This window comes from Panthera uncia, assembly GCF_023721935.1.
Source record: "Panthera uncia isolate 11264 chromosome C1 unlocalized genomic scaffold, Puncia_PCG_1.0 HiC_scaffold_3, whole genome shotgun sequence".
Classification (NCBI taxonomy): Eukaryota; Metazoa; Chordata; class Mammalia; order Carnivora; family Felidae; genus Panthera; species Panthera uncia.
Genome location: NW_026057584.1, coordinates 7,759,031 through 7,785,398, shown reverse-complemented (window position 1 = coordinate 7,785,398; position 26,368 = coordinate 7,759,031). Strand labels below are relative to the sequence as shown.

The 26,368-nt window shown below is 44.7% G+C and overlaps 1 protein-coding gene across 1 annotated transcript in view; it reads left to right on the top strand.

Moving 5' to 3' along the window:
* DIS3L2 (DIS3 like 3'-5' exoribonuclease 2) overlaps positions 1-26,368 on the top strand; it is a 348,511-nt gene that overhangs the window by 233,187 nt on the left and 88,956 nt on the right. The window contains exons 11-12 of the mRNA XM_049614679.1: positions 6,722-6,834; positions 17,890-17,997. Of these exons, the coding sequence (XP_049470636.1) occupies positions 6,722-6,834; positions 17,890-17,997 (221 nt within the window). The remainder of the gene's footprint in view (positions 1-6,721; positions 6,835-17,889; positions 17,998-26,368) is intronic.

Below are 26,368 nucleotides of genomic sequence, written 5' to 3'. Positions count from 1 at the left end.
AATAGGAGCATGACAAGTATCTGTTGAATGGCTAATTGAATGAATGAATGAAGGTGGTTATTAGGAGGATGCTGAGGATTATGAGGGGATTCAGAGCCAAGCCATATGGTGATTTAGCTTGAAGGAGAGAAGATCCAGGGGGCCCCGTGCTATCTGACTATTTCAAAGCCAGTGCCAACCCAAAAGCAGAGCCCAGCCCTGCTGGAAGAGATCTCCCACTGCACTCATTTCTCTCAGTCACGTTGCTGTCCTCTAAGAGTTGGGCTTGTTCTGGGCAGCGCCATGGGGTGGAACTGAGCCAAAAAGTAGAAGCTGTAGAAAGACATGTTTTGGCTCTAAAGGGGGCGATGATTTTGATTGGCATTGCCATCCAAGGATGGAGTGGACTATGCTGAGAAGTAGTGATTTCTAAGTCACCTGAGGTGTGCAGGCATAGGTTGCTCTCACTCTGGGAGGACCTGGTGTGGGGAGGACTCTGCACAGTCAGACCAGGCAGCATTTACAGCCCCTTTCAACCCGGATGGGCAATGAATCTGCCCTATGTTTTTGTCATTTCCTGATTCGTTCAGTAGACCTCAGACACTGACTCTGTGCTTGGCCCTCTCCCTGCCCTTCATGCCGATGACAGAGCGTGGGGGAGATATCTCATGACTGACTTTCAGTAAGTGGTGAAAGTCGGGCTGGTGGGGGTGGGGGGATGGTGCATGGGGAGTGTCGTGCTGTAGAAAGACACAGGAGAGGGGGTGAACCTGGCCTAGGTCATCAGGGAGTGGGCTTTATGCACTAGTCTGTGGGACGAGTAGGAATCGTCAGGAAGAGAAGCAGGGTGACAGGGAGGTTTGCATTTTGGAAAGAGTGTTATCTTCAGCGTGGAAAGTAGGTCTGACAAATGTCAGGGAGAGCAACAAGGGGGTTGTTAGATCTTCCTTCGAAGGAAAAATGGTGGCCCTGGCCACAGTGGGGTCGGTGGGAAGAAGAGAGACCAGCCGACGTAGGGGAGAGAGTTCAGAGTGATTGATTGACACGGGCTGAGTAAGGCCTAGTTTCTTTTAGGTTTAGGCAGTGATGGTGCCCCTTTTAGTTTAGGGGAGGTGATCCCACTTCGTGGGATGGAGAGCACAGGAAGAGACATAGTGACTTTCAGAGGTGTGAGTGTGAGGTGCCTGTGGGACAGCTAAGTGGCTTGTCAGTCTGGAGCTCGGAGAAATCGAGGCTGGGGGCACAGAATAAGGAGACCAGAGCACAGAGATGAGGCTTGAACTCCTGGGAATGGCTCAGACATGAGGGAGAAAGTAGAATGGACAGAGAAGGCAACCCAGGGCAGAGCTCGAAGGCACGCCCACGTGTAAGGGACAGGAGAGGAAAAGGAGCCTGAGAAGGAGCAGTTGCACTGTTAGGCTCACACCCAGAGCCAAGGGAGCGGGGGTCAAGGAAGGAGACATCACTAGGTCTCCGATGCCCTGTAAGGTCAGGCCAAGTCAGGCCTAAAAAGTTTTGTATTTAGCAACACAAAGGCCATTAGCGACCCAGACAAAAGCAGTTACTTTTTTGCTGCTGAGGTACACATGGCAGTGTTGTTGCCTGACATTCTGGATCAAAACAAGTGTCAAGAAGAGCCTCTGGGTCAAGAAGGGCCTCTGTCACCGCTGTTTGGTCTTAGCAGTGGGTAAAAGTGAATTCAAGTGGCCCAGGTCTGGAAGGCCCTGGTCTCCCATCTCACGGGGGTAGCCTGATCCGTCCCCGCCCATAATAGACACAGCCCTTTCAGGTACTGAGGATAGTGCCTCTGCTGCCAGCCAAGGAAGACCCACTATAAGCTAGAAACTTAGAAAGGAATAGCTGGACCTTAAGGACTCACAGTTAAATAGAACTGAACTTGATGACTTTGTAGTTGTTTTACAGCTGGCTCTGCTGCAGGTGGTGAAGGGGAGTGGCGGTGGGAACCAAGAGACTGCAGGGACAGAAATGTGGCTGGGGGCAAGGCTGGGGAGAGTCCCCAGCAGGCCTTCTGGGTCCATGGCCAAGAATGGCTTCTATTGAATCTGCCTAGAGATGGGGAGAGATTTTGAGCTGTGGCCCCATTGAGATGAAAAATTGGGTTGTATTGTCTTGTCTTGGAGTTTAGGGGGCTGGGGGTGATCAAAAGAGCAAAGTCTCTGAACCTGGTTTTGAATGCAGGGGTTATTACCAGGCAGATAATCTTGGACAAATGACTTGGAGCCTCTTTGAGGCTCAGATGATTCATCCGTGAAATACAGTTTATGTGCCTGTGTCAAAGTTAGGTCAGTGTATGTGGAGCCCTTGGGCACAAAGTAGACACGAAACAGTCACTACTACTGTCCTTATTATCATTTCTTTAAAAAAAAAAATTTAACATTTATTCATTTTTGAGGGACAGAGAGAGACGGAGAGTGAGTGGGAGAGAGGCAGAGAGAGAAAGAGACACAGAATCCGAAGCAGGCTCCAGGCTCTGGGCTCCAAGCAGCCAGCACAGAGCCCCGCGCGGGGCTTGAACTCACGGACCATGAGATCATGACCTGAGCTGAAGTTGGGCACTTAACCGACAGAGCCATCCAGGCGCCTCTCCTTGTTATCATTTTTATGATTGTCATTGTCAGTATGTGTTCACACAGCCGTTACTGACTTCGGAGCACTTGCACATGTTCTCGCTGAAGTAACGGCTGACTTCAGCTCCACTCGCCCCCATATGGAAGGGTGTGTAACCTTTCTCTGTCATAGTGCTGGTGATACACTGTCACCACATTGTCGTATCTGCCAACCCCAGGAGACCATGAGCACCTTAAACAGAGGAATCACCTCTCGTGGATGCCCGGAGCCAGAGTAAACCAGAGGCTTCATTTCTGTGTATCGTGGATCCTTGCAAGGAAGCACTTTCCCATGACAAGAACTCCTCAGAGACAGAGCAAGTGGCTTCAAGACGTGAGCTCCCCCAACCCTTGAGGACATGTCAGGGGCCACTGAGCAGGGATGCTGTTGGAAAGTGACTGGACTGGCTGGGAGGCTGGCTTAGACAAGGTGGTTTTTAAGCCCTTGTCTTAACCTTTTAAGACAAGGTTCTATTTATGTTTTAATTGGATGAAGCACTTGTGATGTCCTCTCTGCTTCATTCCAAATGTATTCATGTTAATCTTGAGGCACCACTGAGCAAAGCCAGTCCAGCATGGCCGGCCTTGGGGACTTTGCCTCCACCTGCTTCCCCAGCTCTTGAAAACCATCAGGGCTTCCCTTAGCCCCACTAGATGAAAACTTTGGATGTGAAACATATTTTAAAGAATACTTTTATATGGAGGGCGCCTGGGTGGCTCAGTCAGTTGAGCGTCCAACTTTGACTCAGGTCATGATATCACGGTTCGTGAGTTCGAGCCCCGCGTCGGGCTCTGTGCTGACAGCTCGGAGCCTGGAGCCTGCTTCGGATTCTGTGTCTCCCTCTCTCTCTGTTCCTCCCCCGCTCGCTCTCTGTCTCTCTGTCTCTCTGTCTCTCTGTCTCTCTCTCTCTCAAAAATAAATAAACATTAAAAAAACAATTAAAAAATTTTATTAAAAAGATGAATACTTTTTTATGGAAGACAGTATTCCTTAAAAAAACATCAAATTGATCCTAAATGGTTTGGCAGCATATAATCCAGAATGTTCTGGATTTATATTTTCTCTTTCATGGAATAAAAACTGCAGTGCCACTACCTCAAAAGTTCTGCAAGTTCACATTATGTAAATATATGTAATCAAATATTTACTTAGGGTTTCCACAAAAAAGGTCCAAAGGAGAAAATAAGAGAGCTTCTCTTTGCTGGTCTTAGAAGCTCTGCTGGGAATTCTGAGTGAAATTTAAGCCTCTGAAATATGTTTTGATTGGCCTCCTTCATGTTTTATCTCCTGTAATGAACTCTTTGTCAGTTTGTCAATTTTGACTAAGGACAGAAAGTTCATGGGTAGTAACAACACACAGACCGAATTTAAAATTATGGCTTATATCATGATGTAATAATCCTCTCTTTTCCTTTAGTCAATATTTACCTGTTAGGCCAATATATTATAATTCTGACTTCAAAAGAAGACACTTTATTTTACCTTCCCCAAGTGTTGGTTTTAGATACTTGTAATATCAAAATTGGAAACTGAGCTGTCTGAGACTCTTGGCCACATTCTCTTAGGGTTGAGTTCCTCGATCATCACAGGGCAGGTGTCCCTGCTCCCAGTGACCCAACAGCACAGCTGCGTGGCTCTCAGAGTGAGGCCGCTGAACTCTGAGCCACACTGGTTTCTCTTTCCAGACAGCCCTCTCCTCTGTGGGAAGTAGGTCTATTATATTATCCCACAGCAGCCGGGATCTCTTAGACGGACTTAGGTTTTCCCTCATGTATTAATGCTACAGGCATGGGCGGAAAGACCCAACAAACGCCCTGTAGGAGGGTGGTCCCTGAGTGCGAGGCAGATGAGGAATGGGGAACCTTAAATTCTGTTCTTCCCCTGAACCCCTTATTTCAACCACCCCATGCTTGAACGATTTCCCATTTTAAAAAACTATGGGAAGAATGGTCTCCTCCAGCGAGGAAGGAATAAGAGGATAATAAATAGCTCCAGAATGTGCAGATAAAATGTGTGATACTTTCAGACTGATTGTGTAGGCAACCAGAGGAGCAGGTAGTGATGTATTCGGAAGCTCTTCTGAGTCAACTTGGGTATCAGTCAGGACTCTTCCTGTGAGTCATAACTGAAAGGGAACTGATTGATTCATGAACTGCCAAGTCCATAAGTAGGCTAGTTTCAAGTTCAGCTGGATCCTGGAGTTCAAATGAGGTCATAATGATTCTCCCTTTTTTTTCCTAGACCTATTATTTTCTATATTGGCATGATTGTGTGGCAAAGATGTTTCCTTGGCAGCTCCAGACTTACAACGTTCCTTGGTGTCGGGGGTCCCAGAGAGAGATCCTTTCTCCTGAAGTTACTATGAACAAGAATAGGATATAGTAGAATGATATCATGCATATATTTAAATTTAATCAAATTAGGGGCTCCTGGGTGGCTCAGTCAGTTGAGCGTCCAAACTCTTGATTTCAGCTCAGGTAAGGTTCTCATGGTTCGTGAGACGGAGCCCCACGTCGGGCCCCGCGCTGAACGTGTAGCCTGTTTAAGAGTCTCTCTCTCCCTTTGCCCCTCCCCCAATCTCGCCCTCCCTCCCTCTCTCTCTCATTACTTAATGCAAATTCATCTTTGTGTTGATATCATCAGTGTGCCTCTGTCTGCCCACGATGCGCTCGTCATACTACACGCTTACTTTACATGTGTACGCTTCTTTTGTATTCTCTCCATGCTGCCCGTTTTCATATGCGTGTGTGTGTATGTGTGTGTGTGTGTGTGTGTGTGTGTGTGTAATCACATAAGCTACATGTGAGAGATGCTTTACGGGATGTTCAAGAGTAAACCTTAAATTTACAACCTAACCATTCCCTCAACCCCACTTTAGCTGTAATCCCACCAGCCTACGCCATCCGACCATCTCTCTGGCAGAATTGTTAGGGAAGGCAGGGCCTGCTGAAAACCAGCTCTACCAGGAAGGGAAAGGGCTATTCTGAAAGGGGAAGAAAGTAGGTCTTTCACCAGAAGGGAAAAGACAACAGGCAAATAAGTCAATTCTTGATTCATTCACTCAACAAGTGTTTACTGAATGCCTATGGTTTGTCAGGCATCCTTCTAGGTATTGCACCTACACCAGTGAACTTTACACAGAAGGTTCTGCCTTGCTGGAGCTTACGCCATAGGGAGAGGAAGGCAGTAAATATGTAAGCCAATAAAGATGCGCTGTGGTATCTGGCAGAGATGAGTGCCCTGAAGGAAAGACCGTGGTCATCATCTTCATCTATGGATCAGGTGCTTTGACAGTGCAGGTAGAAGAAACAGAGGGCAGAGAATCTCTTCTTGTTCTGGGATTCTCTTTCAGTTGATCCTTAGAAGGTAAGAAGGGTTTTGATAGGCAGATCCTGTTGAGATGATCCCAAACATAAGAAAAAACATGAGCCAAGCAGACATCTCAGTGGGATGAGGTAGGATATGTTCTGGGAATGGTAAGAGGTTTCCCAGGACAGCCGCATAATAGAGATGTGGAGGGGGAAGCTGGAAGGCCTGGCGTGGCAGGTTGGAGTGAGACTAAGTGAAGACATGGCTTACAGGCTAAGGAGTGGCATCACCAGGCCCATGGCCGAGAAGATTCTAGGCAGCGGTATGCAGGGCTAGGTGAGAAGAGGCAGTATCGAGGCAGGAAGGCCAGGTGTAGATCTCCACATAAAGGCTGTGGTCAGAATGAACAGGAAGAGCAGAGAAGTCAGAGGCAGAATCTCCAGGGTTTCGGGGATTCTCTCACTTCCAGTCGCCTGAAAGGGTTTGTTCACCGTCCAAAATGAGCCTTCTTTTGCAAGTCTGCTGATGTTTACAAAGACAAGAGGCCTTTAGAAATGGGAAGCATCTCGTGAAGATGGTTAATGTTGCTTCCTGGGGATAAAAATCTCACCATCTCACTATACAGTGAGGAAAGTAACCGTGCAAATCACAGGGGGCAGCAGATTGCCCAGCAGGACTGGAAACGGAGGCCTGCACCTCAAGTCTCGTAGCCTCAGAGAATGTCATGCATTCTTGGGAAGGATTCCTGGGAGGGATGGCTGTCGCCTTCCGTACCATACTGATCAGCCTTCTTCTGCATTTACAGGCAACTTCGAAGTGGGGGTTCACATTGCTGACGTCAGTTACTTTGTTCCTGAGGGATCCCCTCTGGATAAAGTAGCTGCTGAGAGAGCCACGAGTGTCTACTTGGTTCAGAAGGTAAGCACCGGTCTCCAGTTTGTTGGATTAAAAAAACGTTCTATTTAGTCTGCATCCTTTGTTTGCTTCTCTTTTCTTAAAAAAAAAAAAAAAAAAAAAATGAGGAACAGCAATCTTGTCTGAGTATCTTTTCTCACATCCACTGAGGTCTTAAGAAAAGGTTTTCTTTGGAAAAGTGCTTCCCCTCTGTGGTTGCAGGGTTTCATTCTATATTCAAAAAGAACCAAACTGAAGAGATACCAGGGCAGGACACGGGGGCGCATCTGAAGTTTCAGAGCAGCCCTGCCTTCCAAGTGACTCAGACAGGTGCCCGTGTTCGGAAAGAAATGAGGAAAAGGAACTGCCTTCAAACTCTTGTTCCAGAGTAGGGCTGTGCACACTCAGCCCATATGAGCCACAGTTTTTATGAAGTTTTTTTTTTTAACCCAGCCACATGCGTTCATTTCGGTAATGTCTACGGCATTGTCACACTAGAGCAGGAGAAAGGAATGAAAATGCCTTTTGAGAAAGTTTCATCCCCTGACCTGCCCTTGACAAGATAATCTGGAGTCTCAGAGATGGAAAAGCCTTTCATTGAAGAAGATATACGGATGACAAATAAGCATATGAGAAGATGCTCCTCATCATGTGTTATTAGGGAAACATAAATTAAAATAGTGTGATACCACCAAAAAACAAACAAACAAACAAAAACCCAGGAACTATTCAGTACCCATCAACTCTAGAGCGAACAAGTAAATTTTGGTATAGTCGCACGGTAGGACTCTAGATTGACAACCACAGAGAAGCCTGGTGAACGAAACCAGGCACAAGAGTATGCAGCATGTGAGTCCATGTGTATAAAGTTCAAAGACGGGCAGAGTGAACACAAGTCAGAATAGTGGTTACGCTTGAGAAAAGAGGGCCTGAGTAGCGGGGGGACAGCTAATGATTCCTGACCTGGGTGCTGATTACGTGAGCTTTCAGTTCGTGAAAATGCACACTTACGTTTTCTGACTTGTGCGTATGTGTGTGTGTATCATACCTAAATAAAAGTGTTTTCATTTTGAAGCTTTTGTGGGGATGACTTTCTCTCCACTCTGGCTCCTTCTAGTGTAGGTATCCGGCCTACTCAAACAAAGGAACAACATCAAAAGCCAGGTCCCTCGCTCACAGCTTGGCTCTCCTGAGAACACAGCTCTGATATTTGTACATTGTTTACGCTTAATGTAACCTCAGGTTGGAGACATCCCATCCATACCTCCCACCTAAAAGTGCAGTTGGCCAAATCCGGCCCAAGGCCTCTTAGGGAAAGGGAGATAAGACTCCAGAACCCCTTGTATCTACAAAACTATAATGTTATGATGGGAAGAGAAACAGAAGTAGCAATCGCTTAGACTTTGAAGACCACATAAAGTGAATGACGTGGATTGTTCTCTCCACGTAGACCAGTTTAACTCTGTTCTTCAGATTCACATATTTAGGAATTCTAGCCACAATTCGAAGTTCTTTGTCCAAGCAGGTGGCTTTCTCTTATCTAGCTGTTGCATTCTCCTTTTATAACCAGGAATTATGTTTCCAAAACCAAAAATGGAAAAATAAAATTGGGTTAAATAACTAAGCACATTTCCTTTCCTATTCTCTTTACTTTGGTTTTGTGATTGTCACAGTTCTAGAATTTGTCTTTGGGACTGCAGTGTTGGGGCTCTGCTGTTGAGCTCTCAAAGCGGGGAGCTGAGTGGAGGAAGGGCCGGTGTGCCCCTGAGCAGCCCCCAGCTTGGCCGGAGCGAGCGGCGCCTGCCCACAACCTTGGACAGCAGCTGTGCATTCTGATTCCTTTGAACCACGACTCTGACCTTTCTTCCTACTCATTTTTGTTTCTTGAAGGACTGTGTCCAGGAACTTTTCTACTGTTTTCACTTTACTTTGCCTATAAAGGTCTTCTTAAAAGCTGGATGAGCTGCTTTCCTCTTCCTCCAGATTCTCTGCTTTCTCATTTGGCAGAATTTCTCCCAACTTCATCAGATGGGGGAAGGAGGGTGTACATTGGGGGAGGGGGGCGGGCGATTTCCCATCTATAGGGAATGTGGCACTGATTTCTTTTCATTCAGGGCTACTGGCTTATAAGTAACTGACATCAGAATTATAGGTCAAGCTTGATTTGGGGAATTAGTCCATAGATTAGGAATATACAGTAAAACAGATACTGGGTCCAAATACCATTTTACTGTCTTTAAAATGAAATCCTCTTTGTTGGGATTTTATTCACAGTGTTAAGTATTTGGTTACTCTTATTACCAATAGGGCATACTCAGGAGAACAGATCAATTGGAATACTGTCCATTTAAGTCCCATGAAAAGACGCACTCTTTCTTTTTGACAAAAATCAGGTATCTGCCCATTAGGGGACCAACCATCTAACTTTAGGCCTGTCCTCCTCAGAAGGACGTGACATCTACCCAGTAAATGTCTCCTGGCTGTCTTCCCTGAGCGGGAATTACAATGAAATTGTAAAATGTAAGGTGATTTTTAAAAATAAGTGAATTAAGTTTTAAAAGTAAAAGAAACCCTAAACAGTTGAAACCTAAACCTGAATTGTCTGCCCGTTGGCCGGAGCAGTCGTGTTATTTTAGGTGTGAAACAGCTCAAATGAAAGCTTGCCCATAAATCTCTACGCTATTTTATTGGTGCTGCTTTATAATAGAGATCAAAGATTGGGACTGGAAGCCTGTCTTAACGTGGAGTCCAAAGAGTTTTAAGATGTTCCTCTCTGACCCCAGCAGGTTGTCAGAGTGTTGATGTTTTGTTAATGTCAAACTGTGCAGCAGAGTTGATCAGATTCGGAGTTCGTGGAAGTGTTGATATGAAAAAGGAAACTCTTTCAACAGAGATGTTGGCTGGCAGATATCAATTCCCTTTAGGTTGTTGCAGTGTGTGAGTGGGGGGCCAGCTGTACCTTCCTGCTAAAACCTTGAAGTCCTCAGAGAAGAGGAGAAAAACTCCCTAAGTTCCCAGGATCCAGCAGCCAGTGGGCTCTCGAGGGTGTGAGGGAGTTTGGGAGCCAGCGGAGACCCGGGCTGGAAGGGGCAGGAGACCCCCCCACCCCCGCTTGCCCCTTCCCGGCTGGGTCGCTGACATCTGGCTCCCTTGAGCTTCAGTAGCCCCCCTGCTGCTGCTAGTCCCTCCTGTTCCTCTTTGCATGGATGATTGATTCTTCCCCTCTGTGGCCCTTTCCGTTGGTCACAGGGCTGTCCTGGCTAACCCGTTGCTGAACTTGGCCAGCCTGCCTGCTGTGGCTTTAGCAGATGTTTCTGCTCTCTGAGGCTAATATAAGATTTTATAGTCTGGATGGTACCCCCACCCAGCTGCCTTGGGCAATGGCGTATTTACCCAAATGATCAGTTTCTCTCAAGTCTCCCAAGCCCTAGTCCAGAATGCTTAGAAAGTCAGTGTCCTGTCACCATGTCCCTTTTTTTCCATGACAGCTTTTAAACTCTGCCCTGATTCAACTTTAATGCTGGCCCGAAGCATGCTTACGGAGACTTAGAACCCTTTAAGTCCCTTTCCTTCTCCAATGCCTGAAGGGCTGTCGATCTTCATCCAGTTCGTATTTGTTGAGGCCCGGCTGCGTGCCAGGTGGCAGGTGTTACAGATGAGGGAAATGCTGGTCCTTCCCTGGGGAAGTCAGAGGAGGTGGGCACGTAACGAGGACTTACAGTACACCGGGCCCCCTGAAGTTACGGAAGTCGTCTGGGAGGTGGGGAGCACTAGGGAGGACAGAGAAGTCGTACCTGCCCGGGCTGGTGGTAGGAGAGGAGCTTCCAAAAGAGCCAAGGCGCCTCACGACAAAATTGAGTTTTGAGCAGCGTTTCAAATTTTAAGTCAAAAATTTCGAGGTAGACACGTGGGTAGAGAGGGCATTCCAGGCAGTGGCTCGACGAGGAACAAAGCAGTTTGGAATTTCTGGAGTAGAAATTGCAGGAGCCAAAAGCTGAAGTTACAAAGAGAGGCCTGGAGTGGCAAGCTGAGGAGTGTGGACTTCATCTTGAGGGCAAGTAGGGAAGGGACATGGTCTCCTTTGTTTCAGGTAGAAAGTCACCTTGGCAACCATGTGGTTGAAGAATAGTGAGGCCAGAGGGAGGAAAATTGTTATCAGTACCAGAGCCCTTTCCCTCAGCTGTGGCCCCTTGAGGCTTTGAATAACCACCCCAAAGTAGGCGGGGAGTTTTGCTCATTGAATTTTAGGAGAGTTTACCAATATGCTGGTGTCCAGCTGGACTCCAGGAGAACTAGAGCAATAGGTGTCTTCGGCCTGGTGCTAAAATGGACATCCTGAGCAAGGAGCTCCTAGCTGCTTCCCCTCCCCATCCAAGAATCCATATCACACAGCAAGGGGTGGGACTGGGTACACGGGAAGTTGGCTTCCCCATGATGTCTCTGATTTCTCCTCGGAGATAGAGGCCCTCTGCCAGCTTCTCATTGAGAGCTTTTGGCCACCGTTGACCCTTGGCCACTGAACACAGAGACAGAGGGTTCAGGCTTTACTGGACACGTCTCCACCCCATTGCAGGTGTTTGGACCCTCCCTCATTAGCAGGACAAGCGAAAAATCAAACTGTCAAATTCAATTCATCAGCTATTGGAAAGGTAAAGGCCATGTGTCCTACTGTAAATGGGTTTGCAGATTATCGTTGGGTAGAGTAGAGTAAGGAGATGCAGAAGTATGGAGAATAATAAGGAAACCTTACCCAGAATAATTTCCACTCCAGAACTCTGCTGCCAGTTTAGAAGACTATTCAAATATAACCCAAGAGAGATGAACGTGGCCACACTTGAACAGTGGAAGACAGAGAGGAGAGAAGACTCATTTGAGAGAGATTTAGATGTAAAACCTACAGATTCTGGGAACTGATTGGTTGTAGCAGGGGGAAGAGAGTGGAGAAATCACAAGATAACACCCAATGGTGTTCTGTGGGAGGGGTGTGTGTGTGTGTGTGTGTGTGTGTGTGTGTGTGTGTGTGTGGTTTTGTTGTTGTTTGCTTGTGTGTTTAACTGGTAGCAGTGTGTTGCTGCTCTTAACAGAGATAGGAAACATAGTCATAGCAACAGCATCCCCCTGATGCATAAGCGGTTGCACAATGCTTTGACAGACAGCAGTTTCTCACCCCCCGGAGGGACCTTTCTTCTCTTTTCCTCTTGTTCGATGTGTCCTGCACTCACCACCCCTGCCTGGGAGGTTGTCCAGGCGCTGTGTCCAGATGTCACAGAGCCGATGAGCATGCATAGACCACAGACTCTGGTCCAGGTGGGGCTCCCCTGAAACAGCAGGACTTGTATTCGAGGAAGCAGCTTATTGAGAGCGGCTGCCTGTGTCTCTGGCCCTCCTCCCACGGGGATCCCTGCTGTGCTGTGTGCACCTGACACGTGTGTCACGGGGTCATGGAGCGCATTGCCAGTGCCCCCCAGCAGAAATCGGGGCCAGTGCCCCCCGATTTATGAGAGGCCACGACGTGCCAAACCACGGATGTGATTGTAATATCTTCTTCATCCCTTCATCCCTTCTCTTCTTTGAAAGAGAAATAACCATCTGTTTGCAAAACTACATGGGCATAAAGACTTCTCTCTGAATACCGTCTGAATTCTGCCCCAAGATCTGGTGAAAGTTTATTAAAAGGAATGCCCTTTAAAAACTAAAGATAATTACACTACCTGAAAACGTTTTCAAGTTTAGCTTCTTCATGAGCACTTAGGTTCTTTGGCATTTGAATATTAAAATGTTGTCCTCTGTATAAGAAAAAAAGATACGAAGCAGTGTTTATAACCTGGGCGGCCACTGAGTGTGCCAGTCGTGTCTAGGAGAGAACAGTCAAAACAGTTTGTCTTCTACTTAAAATGCTGTCTATGAAATTCTTGTGTCAGGTTGTTTAAATAGAAGTCCACCATGGATTTCATAAAATGTTTAATGTGATGCAATAAACAGTAAACACGGAAAGAATAAGTGATTCATTCCCTGGGCAGAAGTCAGTCATTTGCAGACAAGGTGCCCGCTGTGTCTCAGGTACGAGATAGACGGGCACAAGAGCTGGTGCTCATTCCTGAAGATTCCAGGGTGCGGTGGGAAGGAGAGGCATGGAAAGAAGTAACTAGGATGTGTTAAGAGCTACAGAAGTGTCACGAGAGAGCTGGGAGAGTGGAATAAGTGGCTGTTTAGGACGGCCTCAGATCCTTTTCGAAAGAGCTGCAGGGAGGGGGGACGGGAAGTATACGAAACACCATACATCCTCCCCTGGGGGAATCTGAATATGCCTTTGAGGGATGATGATGAGCCGAATCTTCGAGGATGTGCAAAAGTTGGCCAGATGTAAAACATCCAGAAAGATGTCCCAGAGAGAACAATCTTGGCAAGACCTAGAACGGTGAGCAGGCCTGGCAGGTGAAGGGTGTGCGGTGAGTGGCCCTGCTGAAGGGGAAGGCCTCGCCGGGTGACCGAAGGACCTGGTGGGCCGCGGGATGGCTGGTGAGCGGACTTGTATTGAGCATCTTAAGTATTGTTTTGCCAGTAAGAAAGCCAAGGCTCAGAATTCCACTAGTTTGCCCAGGGTGTACAGGAGGTGGTGGGCCCAGGATTAGACTTCAAGTCTGTGGGGCCTCAAATTCTTTACTCTTTTTCCTGCACTGTGCTCCTGATGAGTATGGACTTTACTGTTTACTGATCTTTAGACGTGTGTGTGTGTGTGTGTGTGTGTGTGTGTGTGTGAGAGAGAGAGAGAGAGAGAGATAAAGGCCTTTTCTGCAAATAAAACACAACCTTAAACTCTAATATATAAGAACAGATCAGGTTGTATTTCATTAGCTTAAATTTCTTTCGTACTTAAATGTGTAAGACTTATGAGATCAACTCAAGAAAGCAGTGGCTTTTTCTTAATAAGCTTTTATTTTAGACTCATTTTAGCCTTAACAGAAAAGTTGCGAAGACAGTACAAAGAGGTCCCACTTCCCAGTTCCCCCAGTGTTGACATCTTATATTACCCTAGGACATTTGTCATAACTAACAAGCTGATACTGGGAAATTACTATTAACTAAACTCCATACTTTATTTGGATTTTACCAGCTTTTCCACCAATGTCTTCTTTTGGGTTCACTCCAGGATACCACATTGTATTTAATTGCAATGACTTTTCTTTTGACAAACACAAAGTCAGGAATTGCATTATGTTTGCATGTGCTCAGCTTTGTGATTCAAAATAAGATAGTGCCTTGAACACTTGAAAGAAACACTACTATATGTAAAGAGGTATTAAGCCCTGGGCTACGAGCATGCCTGGAGAGCAGCCTACTACCAAAATACAATTGGTATAATTATCAGATAATGCAGGGCAGAGAAGAATCCCAGAATTCACACCCAACAAATTTGATTTAGTCTATCTTAGCTTGGGCTGTCATAAAACATACTATAGACTAGGTGGCTTAAACAACAGACATTTATGTTTTCACAGTTCTGGGGAGTAGAAGTCCTAGATGAGGGTCCCAGCCAGTTCGGTTCATAGTGAGGACTCTTCCTGGCTTGTAGATGGCTGTGTCCTCACAGGGCCTTTTTTCTGTGTCTCTGCAGGGCAGGGAGAGGAGAGTTACCTCTCTCTATTGGATCAGAGCCCCACCCTGTGACTTCATTTAACCTTAATTACCTCCTCAAGACCCTACCTCCAGTGCGGGGACATTGAGGGCTAGGGCTTCCCCATAGGAATTTGCGGGGGTGGGGGGACAGTTCCATCCATAGCAGAATCCAAAACCTGAAATGATGGGAAATCTTTACAATCTCGTCCCAAGACAGTGTGGTCTTGAGACTTTCTCCATTTTGCACCTTATGTGTATGCAGGTAAAGATGTATTATCTTGTAAAACACCGGATACCTGAAAGACAATGTTAAATATGTAGATCATATTTTAACACTCATTAAATAAGTTAAAGAAAATGTAGTGTCATCTGAACAGATGGTATAAAAGCAACGGCAAGAAAAAACAACATCAAAAATGATTGTCTTACAAAAAGCTGTTACCAAAAGTTTTCGGGTGGTCATTAGATTTTACACAGGTGTTTAAAAAAAAATAGCGCATCCTTCAGAATAATGCCAAGTAATGCCATACAATTATTAATTATTTGTTACTGGTGTGGGCCATGAGTTCTAGAATTTACATTTCCATACCAAAGGTTATTTACTGTATTGAAACAGGGTCCAGGTACAGTCACTTCACAGAGTAAGAAACCACGGGGAGTGTTGAAAAAGGGCTGCTACTGTGGCTGGTTTAGTTTGGGAGGGGAGTGGATGGTAATCAAGAAAGGTGTGGAAGAAGGAATAGATTAAAGGGAGGAGAGAGCGAGATCCAGGTAGAGATACTGTGTGCATCTTTGGAACTTTAGAGAAAACAAGTAGCATTCTGGGACAGCTGTGAAGTCATCATTTTAAAGTAAGTTGGAGAGAATTTTTTTTTTTTTTAATTAAAGAAGGTATACCACTGGATCAGTTTATTATGGACTAGAAAGATCAATAAAGGGAAGAAATCATTTGGGCTTAAAGAACTGCAAAATGAGTGATCAGTTGATCCGAGCATTCTCCTAGGAAACCTGTGATCCTTTGTTGGAGTATCCCTGCTGATGTTCCGACGTGTGGTCTGGTCAGCTGCGATACTGCTTTCAATCACGAAAGCATCGATTCTGCAATTTTATTTTGGTGAAACCCCGTCATGAGTTTACACTCAGCCCTTGGGTTCTTTTATTGTTCCCAGATTTATTGGCAAATCATTGATAAACACAACTGTGTATTCTGAAAGTGTGAAACGATTGCCAAGATGAAGTTAAGGAATACACGCACTGCCTCTCACGGTTAGGTCTTGTGTGCGAGTGGTGAGAATGCTTCAGGTGTACTGTCAGCAAATTTCAAGTGTACCGCATCCTGCCATTAACCGTAGTCACCATGCTGTACCTTCAGATCCTCAGAACTTACTCATCGCGTAACCGAAAGTACGTGCCATTTGATCTATATCTCCCCATTTTTCGCCCCCCAGCCCCCCAGCCACTGCCATGTAAGTGATACCATACGGTATTTGAGATCCTGTCTGGCTTATTTCACTGAGTATAGTGCCCTCCCAGGCTCATTCATGCTGTCACAACCGGCAGGAGTTCCTTCTTTTTTTATGGATAATAATATGCCATAGTTTATGTGCATGTACACATTGTCTTTATCCCTTCATCTGTCAACAGACACTTGGGTTGTTGCCTTGTCTTACGGTTGTGAATAATGCTGCCGTGAGCATGAGAACACAGATATCTCTTCAAAGGACTGATTCCATTTCCTTGGGGTATATACCAAGAAGTGGGGTTACTGGATCAAATGGTAACTCTGTTTTTAATGTTTCGAGGGACCTCTATACTGTCTTCCGTTATGGCTCTACCAATTTAGATCCCCCCTCAATAATGTATGAGTGTTCTCTTCTCTCCACATTCTCACCACCCTTTGTTATTTCTTGTCTTTTTGGTAATAGTCATCCTAACAGATGTGAGATAATTTACCAGTCCCACTTACAACAGCATGAAAAACAATAAAATACTTAGGAATACATTTAACCAGGAGGTAAAAGTTGTGTACACTGAAAACGGTAAGACGTCAATGAAAGAAATTGATAAAGGCACAAATAAGTGTAAAGACAGGCATCCTGTGTTCTTGGATTGGAAGAATTAATATTGTTAAAATGCTCATACTCCCCAAAGTTATCTACAGATTCAGTGTAATCTCTATCAAAATTCCAATAGCATTTTTCACAAAAATAGAAAATCTATCCTAAAATTAATATAGGACCACAAAGGACTATGAGTAGCTAAAGATATCTTGAGGCAGAAAACAAAACCGCAGGCATCACACTTCTCATTTCAAACTACGTTACGAAGCTACAATAATCAAAACAGTAGGGTACTAGTATAAAAACAGACACATGGATCAATAGAACGGAATAGACAGCTTGGAAATAAACCCATGTACATGTGGCCAACTAGTCTTTGACAAAGGTGCCAAGAACATACAAGGGGGAAAAGACCGTCTCTTCAATACATGGTGCTGAGAAAACTGACAGCCACATGCAAAGAATGACACTGGACACCCATCTTACACTGCACACAAAAACTCACTTGAATTAGGAGCGCCTGGTGGCTCTCAGTTAAGCATCCAACTCCCGGTTTCAACTCGGGTCATGATCTCATGGTTCGTGAATTTGAGCCCCACATCAGACTCTGCGCCGACAGTGTGAAGTCTGCTTGGGATTCCCTGTCTCGCCCTCTCCCTGCCCCTCCCCTGCTCGTGTGTGCATGCTCATATTCATTCATTCTCTGTCTCTCCCTCTCTCCCTCTCTCAAAAATAAATAAATAAACTTAAAGAAAAAACAACTTGAATTAAAGACTTAAGTGTAAGACCTTGGGTTCTTAAGTATAGAGTTCAACTGGAAGATTATATCCAAAAAGTCCAACTCATTCTTGACTCTAGAGTTTCAGTTTTAGCATATAGTAAAATGTAATTATTTTTCATTGCTGTAATATCATTTTTCCCCGTTACCAATTCTTCTCACCTTTCCAGTTCACATTTCCATTTCTCTGGAGGCTCTTCGCAAATGTGCCAGGTGGCATGGTCCTTCTGTGGCTTTCAGGGGACAGTGCTGCCTCCATCTTCAGTTTGCTCTGGAAGCTCAAGCTCTTCATCAAAACTCTGTCCTCTAGGGGCACCTGGGTGGCTCAGTCAGGTTGAGCGACCGACTTCAGTTCAGGTCATGATCTCACGGTTGGTGGGTTCGAGCCCTGCGTTGGGCTCTGTGCTGACAGCTCAGAGCCTGGAACCTGCTTCCCATTCTGTGTCTCCCTCTCTCTCTGCCCTTCCCTCCCTCTCTCTGTCTTTCTCTCTCTCTCTCTCAAATATAAATAAACATTAAAAGTTAAAAAACAACAAGAACTCTGTCCTCTGGGTGGCTCGCAAGTCTGGTCAACTCCTGCAGATGAGAGAGCAATGTGCTCATGGGCCTATTCTTTGCTTGCAGGTTGTCCCCATGCTTCCCAGGCTGCTGTGTGAGGAGCTGTGCAGCCTCCATCCCATGACAGACAAGCTGACCTTCTCTGTGATCTGGACACTCACCCCAGAGGGCAAGGTAACAGCTTACACGCGTGAGCAGTTCATTCAGTGAGTCCCTGTTAATCGCCCACTTTGTGCCTGGTGCCAAGCTGGAGTCCCACGGTGGTAGAAGGGCACTGTGCGGGCAGTCGCCATAGAGAACAGAGGAGAGCCCCCTGCCTCTGAAGAGCTGTCAGTCCATTTAGAAGGCCAGACTGACCGTGAGCAATTAGAAATAGGTGTCTTTCTTATCTTTTATCAAACGGAAGAAGGAATTGTGTAAACAAAGTCACTGGGGAGGCTTAGTGCAGGAGCTGAGATATAAAGGTGAATGTGGACCGGCAGTGGCAGAAGGGGCAGAAGGGGCAGAAGGAGCTACAGTTAGGAGAACGGGCCCTGTTTGAAGGAGGACACTGGGGGGAAAGGGTTGTGAGTTTGGGAAGGTGGCACGGAGTCAACCTGTGGGGACCCTCAAATGACAGTCGCAAATGAATTCTGGGTTGTTAGGGTTCCTCTGAAGGGTCATGAGAAAGGTGACATTTTGGAAAGATTAGTGCCACATCTTTGTGCAGGTGACCTGGTAGTTGGAAGATGAATTAAATTGGCACAGAGCAATGCCATAATCAGGGCCCAATGATGAGACTATGGACCAAGCACAGAAAGGAGAAGAATGTCAGCAGGCACTCCCTAAAGGTGGGGGATAAATAAGACAGCTAAATGGAAGATAACTCTAGGAAAAACTAGTCTTCTCCCCACAAACAGAAGCAACCCTAAACATCCAAAAATAAGGTAATGATTAAGTAACATACAGCACCGATTCAGTGGGATGTTATGCAGTTACTAGAGCTGTTACAGAGACCGTGTAAGAGCATAGGAAATGTTTATGCTGTAATATTCAATGGAAGTAAAAAGAAGATATTTAATTACAAAGAGGCTCCAAATAAAGATGGAGAATCAAATACCCACATTGACTTTCATTCCCTCCCAAAACCTCACTAAAACAACAACGAAGAGATTTTTTTTAAAGACATAAACCCACAAGGACAAAGAGAATGGGAGAGCAGACAACAGCAACAAAATTTTGGAACTGGGAAGCAGATGGATGAGTGGTCACTGACTTAGCAGTCCTGAGAAAGCTGAATCCTGAGCCAACAATCGAGAAGGCCAAGAAACAACTCAATTTTGCATAGCCGAACCCTAAAGAAATTCAGAAATTGATGGCACCAGGTAACTGCACAAAGTGGAAGAGAGGTGGGTGAAGAGGAAACTAACCGTATTGGTTGAAAGTTCATTTAGAAAGATTGCCCCTCCCGTAACTTGGAAGAAGAACAGAAGTTTATTCTCTGGACAGGATGAAGTTAAGGATGTCTGAACTGGGGGACGCCAAACACACTTAATGGTAATGGTCGCTTGGGAGAGGTTGATTGGGTGCTAGCCTCCTAAATGTTAAACATCCCAGCTTTCTTGTCCAGCTAAACGCAGAATTCTGGTCACCAAGGCTTATACTCTTGAGTCCGGAGATGAGAAACTTTTCTTGGAGAATCAGAGTGTGAAGAGTTAAGGATCATCGCCTCAGGCACTCCCCAACCAACAGCCCAGCTCCTCTCCCTGTAGGGAATCTTAGAGGCAGCAAGTTCCTTCAACGCGAGCAGAGCTCTTTAGGATTTCACTAAAAATCAGCATTTCAGGATTTCACTTCCACATATGAAGAGACATCCAAGGGGCACCTGGCTGGCTGAGTCAGTGGAGCGTGCGACTCTATATCTTGGGGTCATGTGTTCAAGCTTCACTCTGGGCATACAGCTTACTTAAAAGAGAGAGAGAGAGACAACTAAAACTAAAGCCACTACCATGAAATAGAAAAACCAAAGCAAACAAACAGAAAAAAGCAACTAGGACAAAACAGACTGTACAGGGAAAAGAAATGATCACTTATATCTCTAGAGAATTTTTTAAAGAAATTATAAGATCTAGATACTTTAAAACAAGAAACAGGAGCAGGGAGGAAGAGCTCATGGAAATTTAAAACATGATAGAAGAAATAAAGGCGACTCAAAATTCTGGTTGGCAGATAGAGTTGAGGAGTTGTCCCAGAAAGAGATAGAACAAATAAGAAAATTAGAGGACTAGTCCAGGATATCCAGTATTTTTTCAATGAATATTCCAGAAATTGAGAACAATCAAAAAAGGGAGAAGAAATGATCAAGAAAATAACTCAACAAAATGCCCCTTTCCTGCAGGATTTGACTTTCCAGATTGAAAGAACCCAGTGCCCAGCACCATGGTGGATACACATCATCTCCAGACCATATCATCATAAAATCTCAGAACACCAGGGACAAAGGAAAGATCCTCTTGGCTTCTAAGAAGGAAAAAAAAAGTCACATACAGTCGTTCAGAACTCAGAAAAGCTTAAGACTATTCTGTTATAACCCTAGAAGCTAGATGGCAATGAAACAACACTTTCTAATCCTGAAAGACTGTGATTTTAATGCTAAAATTCTGTACCCAGCTAAGCTATCAATAAAATGTGTGAATCGGAAAGGACATTTTCAGGGCACTTGGATGGCTTAGTCAGTTGAGAGTCCAACCTTGACCTAGGTCATGATCTCACCTTTCATGAGTTCGAGCCCCACATCGAACTCTCTGCTGCCAGCGTAGAGCCCGCTTCATTCAGATCCTCTCCCTCCCTCTCACTGCCCCTCCCCCGCTCAGGCTCAAGTGCGCATTTTCTCTCTCTGTCTCTCTCTCTTTCAAAAATAAGTAAGCATTAAAAATTTTAAAAAAGGAAAGGAAAGGACATTTTCAGATATGCAAGGCCTCAAAAAAATGTACCTTTCATATATCCTTTCTCAGGAAGCTACCAGAAGATGTGCTTCACCAGAATGAAAGAGTAAATCAGGAAGGAGGAAGACGTAGGATTCAGGGAGCAAATAAACCAACCCAGGAAAGCAGTGAAAGAATCACCTAGATCACAGGTTGGGGAACTTTTTCTGTCAAGGACAGGATAGTACTTTTTTTTTTCTTTTCAGTTTTTAGGCCACTTGGTCTCTGTCCCAACCACTCAACTCTACCTTTGTGCCATTGTAGCACAAAAGTAGACAATATGTAAGTGAAAGAGCGTGGCCATATTCCAGTAAAACTCTACTTAAAAACAGATGACAGGCTGGATTTGACCTACAGGTCATAATTTTCTGTAGGTGATGGTGAAGAAGGTCCCTAGGGCAGCAACTCTACAAGGGTATAGAAGACAGCCAGACAGACTGTAGCAGGCCAGAAGGCTCTAAGAGAGGTGTCTTCAAGAAAATGAAATAGTTAAAACATCTATATATCTGAATTTTTTGAGAGATGATTTAGACCAGCACTTATAGAATTTTTGGGTCTGAGGACTTGTTACACTAAAAAACTCTTCGATGACCTCAAAATGTGTACGTTCATGTGGATTACCCATTAAAAATTAGAACTGCTAGAAATTTTAAATATTTCAATTAAAGTAATAATAATAAGCCATAAATAACATTTCATGAAAACTATGTTTTCTAAAAATTAGGAGAGTTTTATATTTTCCTAAATGTTTTTCACAACTGTATTAAGGAAGACATTAAACCAGCTTCTCATATATGCTTCTATATTCAATCTGTTAGGGTAAGTTATTTTGGTTGAATTATGTAAGTGAAGAAAATCCAGCTTCAAACAGATATGTAGTTGGAAAATAAAGGTGTGTTTATTTATTTATGTATATTATTTTTGAGAGAGAGAACACACCCAGGAAAGGGGCAGAGCGAGAGGGAGAGAGAATCCTAAGCGGGTTCCACACCCAGCTCAGAGGCTCGATCTTACAAACCTCGAGATCATGACCTGAACTGAAGTCAAGAGTTGGACGCTTAACTGACTGAGCCACTCAGGTGCCCCAAAAGGGGTATTTTAATAGTTTTTTCAGGTAATTATGGAAATTCGACTCTGCATTACACCAGAATTTGACAGTTTCTTAAAAATTAGTTCCATTCTAGAATCTGAAACTGTATCTGCTAGGGACTAAATTCTGTACCACTAAAACCCATATGTTGACGCTCCAGTGCCCTAGTGTGTGTCTGGAGGTAGAGCCTGTAGGGAGATAATTTAGGTTACATGAGTTCATAAGGGTGGAGGCCTGATCTGATAGAATTAACGTGTTTGTGAGAAGAGACCAGAGAGCTCGCTTTCTCCCTGCCATGTGAGGACACAGTGAGAAGGTGGTCATCCTCAAGCCAGGAAGAGAGCCTCTCTCACCATGAACCAAATAGGCTGGCACCTTGATCTTGTCCTTCCCAAACTCTAGAACTGTGAGAAAGCAAATGTCAACAACGCCCAGACTGGGGTATGTTGTTATGGCAGCCCTAGTTGACTGATACAATAGATACAATAATATCACTTCAACTTTTTTTACTAGATTACATTAAAATCTGTCTTATATTTTATTTTTTTTAATGTTTTATTTTATTTTGGAGAGGGCGGGGAGGGGCAGAGAGACAGAGACAGAGGATCCAAAGCAGGCTCCACCGTGATAGCAGAGAGCTCGACGCGGGACTCAGACCCACAAACCAGGAGATCATGATCTGAGCCAAAGTTGGACACTTAACCGACTTAGCCACTGAGGCGCCCCAGTCTTATACTCTAAATGGACCTTTTACCTAGGCAGTGATTTTTTTTTTTTTATCATGCATTTAGAAAGTTTAGATCATTTAGAAAATATTGGCTCCTTATGCTGATCTTCTACATGTGAACATATTTCCTTTTATGATATCAAAAACTCACATTGGTTAATATCACTGCCGATATTAGACAAGTCTTTAAGTATTAGGAAACATGTACCATGTGTCGGATGCAAGGTTTCCAAAATTCTCAGTTTTGTGAAAGCTCAAATTTTATCATAGGCAATAAATAATATCCGTTGTTTTTCTTGAAGCCCCAGATAACCATAGTTTGAGTATTATTTGTTCCTTCAAGCAAAAATGGCGTGTCGTAAAAAAAGCCATCAGTTTAGCTTACAGCTCAGTTACATAACTGCTTTTCCTCCAGACAGCCGTCATACTTCATTCAGCATGCAGCTTTCTGTGAAGAAAACAAGGACTCAAGGATTGAGCCATAATAAGACTAATAACTGTTACTGCGTCATCAAGAACATTCTCACCCACGTCATCAAAAACATTCAGACATTCTTAAGCCAGCTAGACTTTCTGTTCCTGGGACTGAGGTGGTCAAGAGTATCCTGGCACTTGATACATTTGTTGCCGTTGCCTTATTCATGCCAAGGCAGCGGCAGCGGCAGCGGCAGCAGAAATTTCCCCCGCCAGCGCTTTTGTTCCCAGTGTAAATGTCAACACAAGGAAAAGGGCAAATAAAGCCTTAGGATTTATTATTATGAAAATAGCACTGACCTCCTGGGTCCCTGCAAGGGTCTCAGGCACCCCCAGGAGTCCACAGACCATACTTTAAGAACCACTGTTTTAGACAGTTGGTGGGAAGTTTGGGGTAGATCAATATACACGGTATACAGAAAAACCAAGCAAATTAAAACAAAGCAGCTATTAATTCTGGTGAAAATAAAAATTCGTGTAGGAAAGAAAAGGAACGCTTAGCATGCACATAACCATAATAGTTCGTTCTGACAGCGATGATGTGACCATGGGGAGGGCAAGGGCCTGGAGCGGTTCTGTGGGTTTGGTTGGGGGAGAAGGAACACATGTGGGAAAAAAACTAAATTCTCTTCTTCTGTAGTAAAAAGTTTTGAATAACACCTAAAACTGAAAAACCAAGAAGCAGCGATCAGGCAGGCTACTTAGAAATATAGAAGTAAGTACCCAAATAACCTGCTAAAATTGGGGAAAGTGGTTACCCCTGGGGAAGGCAGAGGAAGGAAGGAGACAGAGGGCTGCTGGTTTTCACAAGCCTTTGACACTCTTTGTCTGCTTGAACTATGGGTACTTTAACTTTTCAATGTTTATTTTGAAAAATTTCAAATAGACATGAAAGTAAAGAGAGTAGCATAATAAGCCCACCCTCCCTATCTCCCAGATTCGACTACTGACAACCTTTTTTTTTCCTGAAGTAATGTAAAACAAACCAGAGACATCATGTCATTTCACCATATTTTGATACATAACTAAAAATTTTAGACATTTTCGTATATAACAACAATGCTGTTAGCACACCTTACGATTAATACTAATGCCTCGGTGTCCTCCACAACCCAGTCCATAATTACATTTCCCAGATCGTCTCCAACTAATTTGTCAGAACCGGAAGCAAAACAAGTTACACACATTATGTTTGGTTTTTACAACTCCTAAATGTCTGATAATCAGTTCCTTTTTAAGAGTCAAGAAACAGGGCAACTGGGTGGCTCGGTTGGTGGGGTGTCCGACTTCAGCTCAGGTCATGATCTCACAGTTCATGAGTTCAAGCCCCGCATCAGGCTCTGTGCTCACAGCTCAGAGTCTGGAGCATGCTTCAGAATCTGTGTGTGTGTGTGTGTGTGTGTGTGTGTGTGTGTGTGTGTGTACGCGCGCGCGCGCACGTGTGTGTGTCTGTGCCCCTCTCTCCCTCACACTCTGTTTCTCTCTCTCTCAAAAATAAATATATAGTAAAAAAAAAAAAAGAGTCAAGAAACAAATATTATCTGAAATACAAAGAAGGAATTGTGAAGACAGTATGCCAGCAATCATATTTTGGTGGGGGTGGGAACATACAGGGGGGAAAAAAATGAATGGAAAAAGACCAGAAGGAAATAAAATAGGATGCCAACAGTGGTTGTATTTGGGTACTAAGGATATGAGTAATTTTTTCTACTTTTTTGTATTTTCTAATGTTTTTTTGAAAACATGTATTAGTTTTATATTTTTATAAATGCTTATTTTTGCAGAAGTTTAAATAGAAAATAAAAGCCCATAGAAGAAAACTAACCTGAGTCAACAGAAAAGAACTTTGAATCTGAATTATGCCTGCCAGCATCAAACCCAAGAAATAAAAAGCTGCCTGATCTAATGAGCTACTAAAATATGAGAGTCATAAAAGAAGCACTCGAAAGAGGCAACCTCTGAAAAGCGCATTGGTCTTTAAGGTTTCTGTTGGAGGCATTGTCTAGCGAGCAAGCCTTCTGGCACGTGAAGGCTGGAGAGCAGGTGTGAAGTAGGCACGGGGTCCAGGAGGGCATGCTGGGCCTCCTTCAAACCAAGCCAAATAGGAAGTGCAAAGATTTGGAGTAGGGACAGTCATGGCACAAGAGCCACTAGATATACCCTACGCAGACCAGGAGACCACATGGTGGGTGGGCCTGGTTGGTTGGTTGTCCCGGGATGTCGTTTCGCATGAGTGTCTCTTACTCACAGTCAAGATGCATGAAATGAGATGTCAGATTCCAGACTCCTGTCCAAGGAATGGGGCTCATTCAAGACCCTGGCGAGGAAGGCCTGAACTAATCGGTGATGGGGGGGCGGGTGCATGGAGCAGGCAGGTGGGAGGGTCAGGGAACCAGAGGAGGCCATTGAGGAGGGAGGTAGCCCCGCATCAAGACACCCGAGGGAACGAGGAGGAGAGCGGCCGAAGCCTGCGGCTAGGTTTGTGTGGAGTGGCGGTTTCTCGAGGGCGATGGCTTCGACTTAGAAGGAGCCAGAGCAGGGCCACCAGCATCGTGCCACAACCACTGCAGCATGACTGCCAGTCTCACCTGGAGCCGAAGTGGAGAAAGTTTCGCATTTTTCCTTCGTCTACCACAATGTTGTGCTTTCTGGAGCAGGCATGATCGACTATAGAAACGCTATTCGCACTTGCTTGAAACACTCACTAGAGTTTTTTAATGGCCACTAGAAAATCGTGGTCGTATATGCTTCCACCGAGCCAATGCCCAGATTTTTAGATCGGTAGAGGCTGAAGGGTCCATTTTTGGCCTACTTCTCACGTATTGGTGGTGACAGCATTGTTCTCTGATTTAGACATTTGTGATTTTATGCTGTCATAAGGGAAAACAAACCCAGCTACATCTTTGTGCTTTGTGAGATCCAATTCTGGTACCATGAAATCCACTTTGACCATGTGAGATCAGTGACCTCGCTATCTACTGAACACCTACCTCCAGCCCTTCCCTCTTGCTTGGCATTAAGGCCCCGCAAAGCTGAGACCGTGTCCTGTGTGCCGCACTCATCGAGACATCCTAATCTGAAGTCACCTTTGTAAAAACACCGTTACACTCTAAAGAGGTCACAAGCAGTGAATCGGACTTGATTACTGAGTCCTTAGACCTTAGAATCTTGGGGTCAAAGGTCAAAGTAATAAAGGAAGGGTCTCACAATTGCATCTCCCACAGCATCCCTGCCATGTGCTGTCTGGCTCAGTTAGAAGGTGACAGTGTGCTCCTGAAGTTGCTTATTTCA